This window comes from Coregonus lavaretus, assembly GCF_964263955.1.
Source record: "Coregonus lavaretus genome assembly, chromosome: 8".
NCBI lineage: Eukaryota > Metazoa > Chordata > Actinopteri > Salmoniformes > Salmonidae > Coregonus > Coregonus lavaretus.
This window is the reverse complement of record NC_139995.1, coordinates 58,762,895-58,766,933: the sequence shown is the minus strand read 5'-3', so window position 1 is coordinate 58,766,933 and position 4,039 is coordinate 58,762,895. Positions and strand designations below refer to the sequence as shown.

Sequence of the window (4,039 nt, the reverse complement as noted above, 5' to 3'; positions counted from 1 at the left end):
GAAGCCTTTTCTGCTAAACACGCCACAAACAGAGTCGCTTGAGGTATGCAAACGCACATTTGGACAAGCCAGCTTCATTTTGGAATAAGGTGCTGTGGACTGATGAAACAAAGATTGAGTTATTTGGTCATAACAAGGGGCATTATGCATGGCGGCAAAAGAACACAGCGTTCCAAGAAAAACACTTGCTACCCACAGTAAAATTTGGTGGGGGTTCCATCATGCTGTGGGGCTGCGTGGCCAGTGCCGGTACTGGGAATCTTGTTAAAATTGAGGGTAGCATGGATTCCACTCAATATCAGCAGATTCTTGGGAATAATGTTGAAGAATCAGTCACAAAGTTGAAGTTACGCCAGGGCTGGATATTTCAACAAGACAACGACCCAAAACACTGCTCAAAATCTACCCGGGCATTTATGCAGATGAACAAGTACAATGTTCTGGAATGGCCATCCCAGTCCCCAGACCTGAATATCATTGAGAATCTGTGGGATGATTTGAAGCGGGCTGTCCATGCTCGGCAACCATCAAACCTAACTGAGCTGGAGATGTTTTGTAAGGAGGAATGGTCCAAAATACCTTCATCCAGAATCCAGACACTCATTAGAGGCTATAGGAAGCGTCTAGAGGCTGTTATTTTAGCAAAAGGAGGCTCTACTAAATATTGATGTGATTTTTCTGTTGGGGTGCCCAAATTTATGCACCTGTCTAATTTTGTTTTGATGCATATTGCACATTTTCTGTTAATCCAATAAACCTAATTTCACTACTGAAATATTACTGTGTCCATCAGTTATTTGATAGATCAAAATGAAATTGCTGATCCAAACACCCAATTATTTATAAATGGAAATCTTGGAAATTGATTTTTCATACGACTGTAGGTCTGTAACAGTTTGGATCTAGAGTGTCACCCCCTTTGAAGAGGGGGATGACCGCGGCAGCTTTCCAATCTTTGGGGATCTCAGACGACATGAAAGAGAGGTTGAACAGGCTAGTAATAGGGGTTGCGACAATTTCGGCGGCTAATTTTAGAAAGAAAGGGACCAGATTGTCTAGCCCAGCTGATTTGTAGGGGTCCAGATTTTGCAGCTCTTTCAGAACATCAGCTATCTGAATTTCGGTGAAGGAGAAGCAGGGGGGGCATGGGCAAGTTGCAGCGGAGGGTGCAGAGCTGGTGGCAGGGGTAGGGGTAGCCAGGTGGAAAGCATGGCCAGCCGCAGCAAATGCTTGTTGAAATTCTCGATTATCGTAGATTTATCGGTGGTGACAGTGGTGACTAAATCCTGCTAGTGTACCTTACTAAAACCTGCTAGTGTACCTTACTAAAGATTTCTAGTGTACCTTACTAAAGCATGCTAGTGTACCTTACTAAAGCCTGCTAGTGTACCTTACTAAAGCCTGCTAGTGTACCTTACTAAAGCCTGCTAGTGTACCTTACTAAAGCCTGCCAGTGTACCTTACTAAAGCCTGCTAGTGTACCTTACTAAAGCCTGCCAGTGTACCTTACTAAAGCCTGCTAGTGTACCTTACTAAAGCCTGCTAGTGTATCTTACTAAAGCCTGCTAGTGTACCTTACTAAAGCCTGCTAGTGTATCGTACTAAAGCCTGCTAGTGTACCTTACTAAAGCCTGCTAGTGTACATTACTAAAGCCTGCCAGTGTAGCTTACTAAAGCCTGCTAGTGTGGCTTACTAAAGCCTGCCAGTGTACCTTACTAAAACCTGCTAGTGTAGCTTACTAAAGCCTCCTAACCTTACTAAAGCCTGCTGGTGTAGCTTACTAAAGCCTCCTAACCTTACTAAAGCCTCCCAACCTTACTAAAGCCTCCTAACCTTACTAAAGCCTCCTAACCTTACTAAAGCCTGTTAGTGTACCTTACTAAAGCCTCCTAACCTTACTAAAGCCTGCTAAACCTACTAAAGCCTGCTAACCTTACTAAAGCCTCCTAACCTTACTAAAGCCTCCTAACCTTACTAAAGCCTCCTAACCTTACTAAAGCCTGCTAAACCTACTAAAGCCTGCTAACCTTACTAAAGCCTCCTAACCTTACTAAAGCCTCCTAACCTTACTAAAGCCTCCTAACCTTACTAAAGCCTCCCAACCTTACTAAAGCCTCCTAACCTTACTAAAGCCTCCTAACCTTACTAAAGCCTGCTAAACCTACTAAAGCCTGCTAACCTTACTAAAGCCTCCTAACCTTACTAAAGCCTCCTAACCTTACTAAAGCCTCCTAACCTTACTAAAGCCTCCCAACCTTACTAAAGCCTCCTAACCTTACTAAAGCCTCCTAACCTTACTAAAGCCTCCCAACCTTACTAAAGCCTCCTAATCTTACTAGAGCCTCCTAACCTTACTAAAGCCTCCCAACCTTACTAAAGCCTCCTAACCTTACTAAAGCCTGCTAACCTTACTAAAGCCTCCTAACCTTACTAAAGCCTCCTAACCTTACTAAAGCCTCCTAACCTTACTAAAGCCTCCCAACCTTACTAAAGCCTCCCAACCTTACTAAAGCCTCCTAATCTTACTAAAGCCTCCTAACCTTACTAAAGCCTCCCAACCTTACTAAAGCCTGCTAACCTTACTAAAGCCTCCTAACCTTACTAAAGCCTCCTAACCTTACTAAAGCTTCCCAACCTTACTAAAGCCTCCTAACCTTACTAAAGTCTCCTAACCTTACTAAAGCCTCCCAACCTTACTAAAGCCTGCTAACCTTACTAAAGCCTGCTAACCTTACTAAAGCCTCCCAACCTTACTAAAGCCTCCCAACCTTACTAAAGCCTCCTAACCTTACTAAAGCCTCCTAACCTTACTAAAGCCTGCTAACCTTACTAAAGCCTGTTAGTGTACCTTACTACACTGAACAAAAACATCAACGCAACATTCAACAATTTCAAAGATTTTACAGTAAATATAAGGAAATCGGTCTATTGGAATAAATTTGTTAGGCCCTAATCTATGGATTTCACATGACTGGGAATACAGGTATGCATCTGTTGGTCGCAGAAACCTTAAAAAAAGGTAGGGGCGTGGATCAGAAAACCATTCAGTATCTGGTGTGACCACCATTTGCCTCTTTCAGCGTGACACATCTCCTTCGTATAGAGTTGATCAGGCTGTTGATTGTGGCCTGTGGAATGTTGTCCCACGCCTCTTCAATGGCTGTGCGAAGTAGCTGGATATTGGCGGGAACTGGAACACGATGTGTTACACGTTGATCCACAGCATCCCAAACATGCTCAATGGGTGACATGTCTGGTGAGTATGCAGGCCATGGAAGGCCTTGGACATTTTGAGCTTCCAGGAATTGGTTACAGAGCCTTGCGACATGGGGCCGTGCATGATCATGTTGAAACATGAGGTGATGATGGCGAATGAATATCACGATGGGCTTCTGGATCTCGCCACAGTATCTCTGTGCATTCAAATTAATAATAATAATAAATAATATGCCATTTAGCAGACGCTTTTATCCAAAGCGACTTACAGTCATGCGTGCATACATTTTTGTGCATGGGTGGTCCCGGGGATCGAACCCACTACCTTGGCGTTACAAGCGCCGTGCTCTACCAGCTGAGCACGGCGCTTGTAACACACACACACACACATACGCCTTCGATAAAATGCAATTGTGTTCGTTGTCCGTAGCTTATGCCTATCCATACCATAACCCCACCGCCACCATGAGGCACTCTGTTCAGCAAACCGCTCGCCCACACGACGCCATACTTGCTGTCTGCCACCTGCCCGTTAAATGAAACCGGTAAAAATAACGTCTGAAACCGGAATTAATCCATGAAGAGCACACTCCTCCAGCGTGCCAGTGGCTATCGAAGGTGAGTTTTTTGTGTATATGGAACATTTCTGGGATGGAACATTTCTGGGATCTTTACATGTTGCGTTTATATTTTTGTTCAGTGTAAATTCAAAAACAACATTTCAATACTGAAACATTGATGCCAACTTGCCAAGCTGAGGAGGTGCCATTCTAGCATGCACATTTCTCTCCAGTAAAATTAGGAGCCTGGTGAGGTCGGAGA

General features: G+C 43.9%; 1 protein-coding gene across 1 annotated transcript in view; it reads left to right on the top strand.

Annotated features, from left to right (window-relative positions):
* Positions 1 to 221: 221 nt before the first annotated feature.
* Positions 222 to 4,039, top strand: part of LOC311134114 (arf-GAP with coiled-coil, ANK repeat and PH domain-containing protein 3-like) — a gene marked incomplete at its 5' end in the record, with an annotated part of 30,507 nt that continues 26,689 nt past the window's right edge. Inside the window, one exon of the mRNA XM_084167699.1 lies at positions 222 to 249. Coding sequence (XP_084023825.1) covers positions 222 to 249 — 28 coding nt within the window. The remainder of the gene's footprint in view (positions 250 to 4,039) is intronic.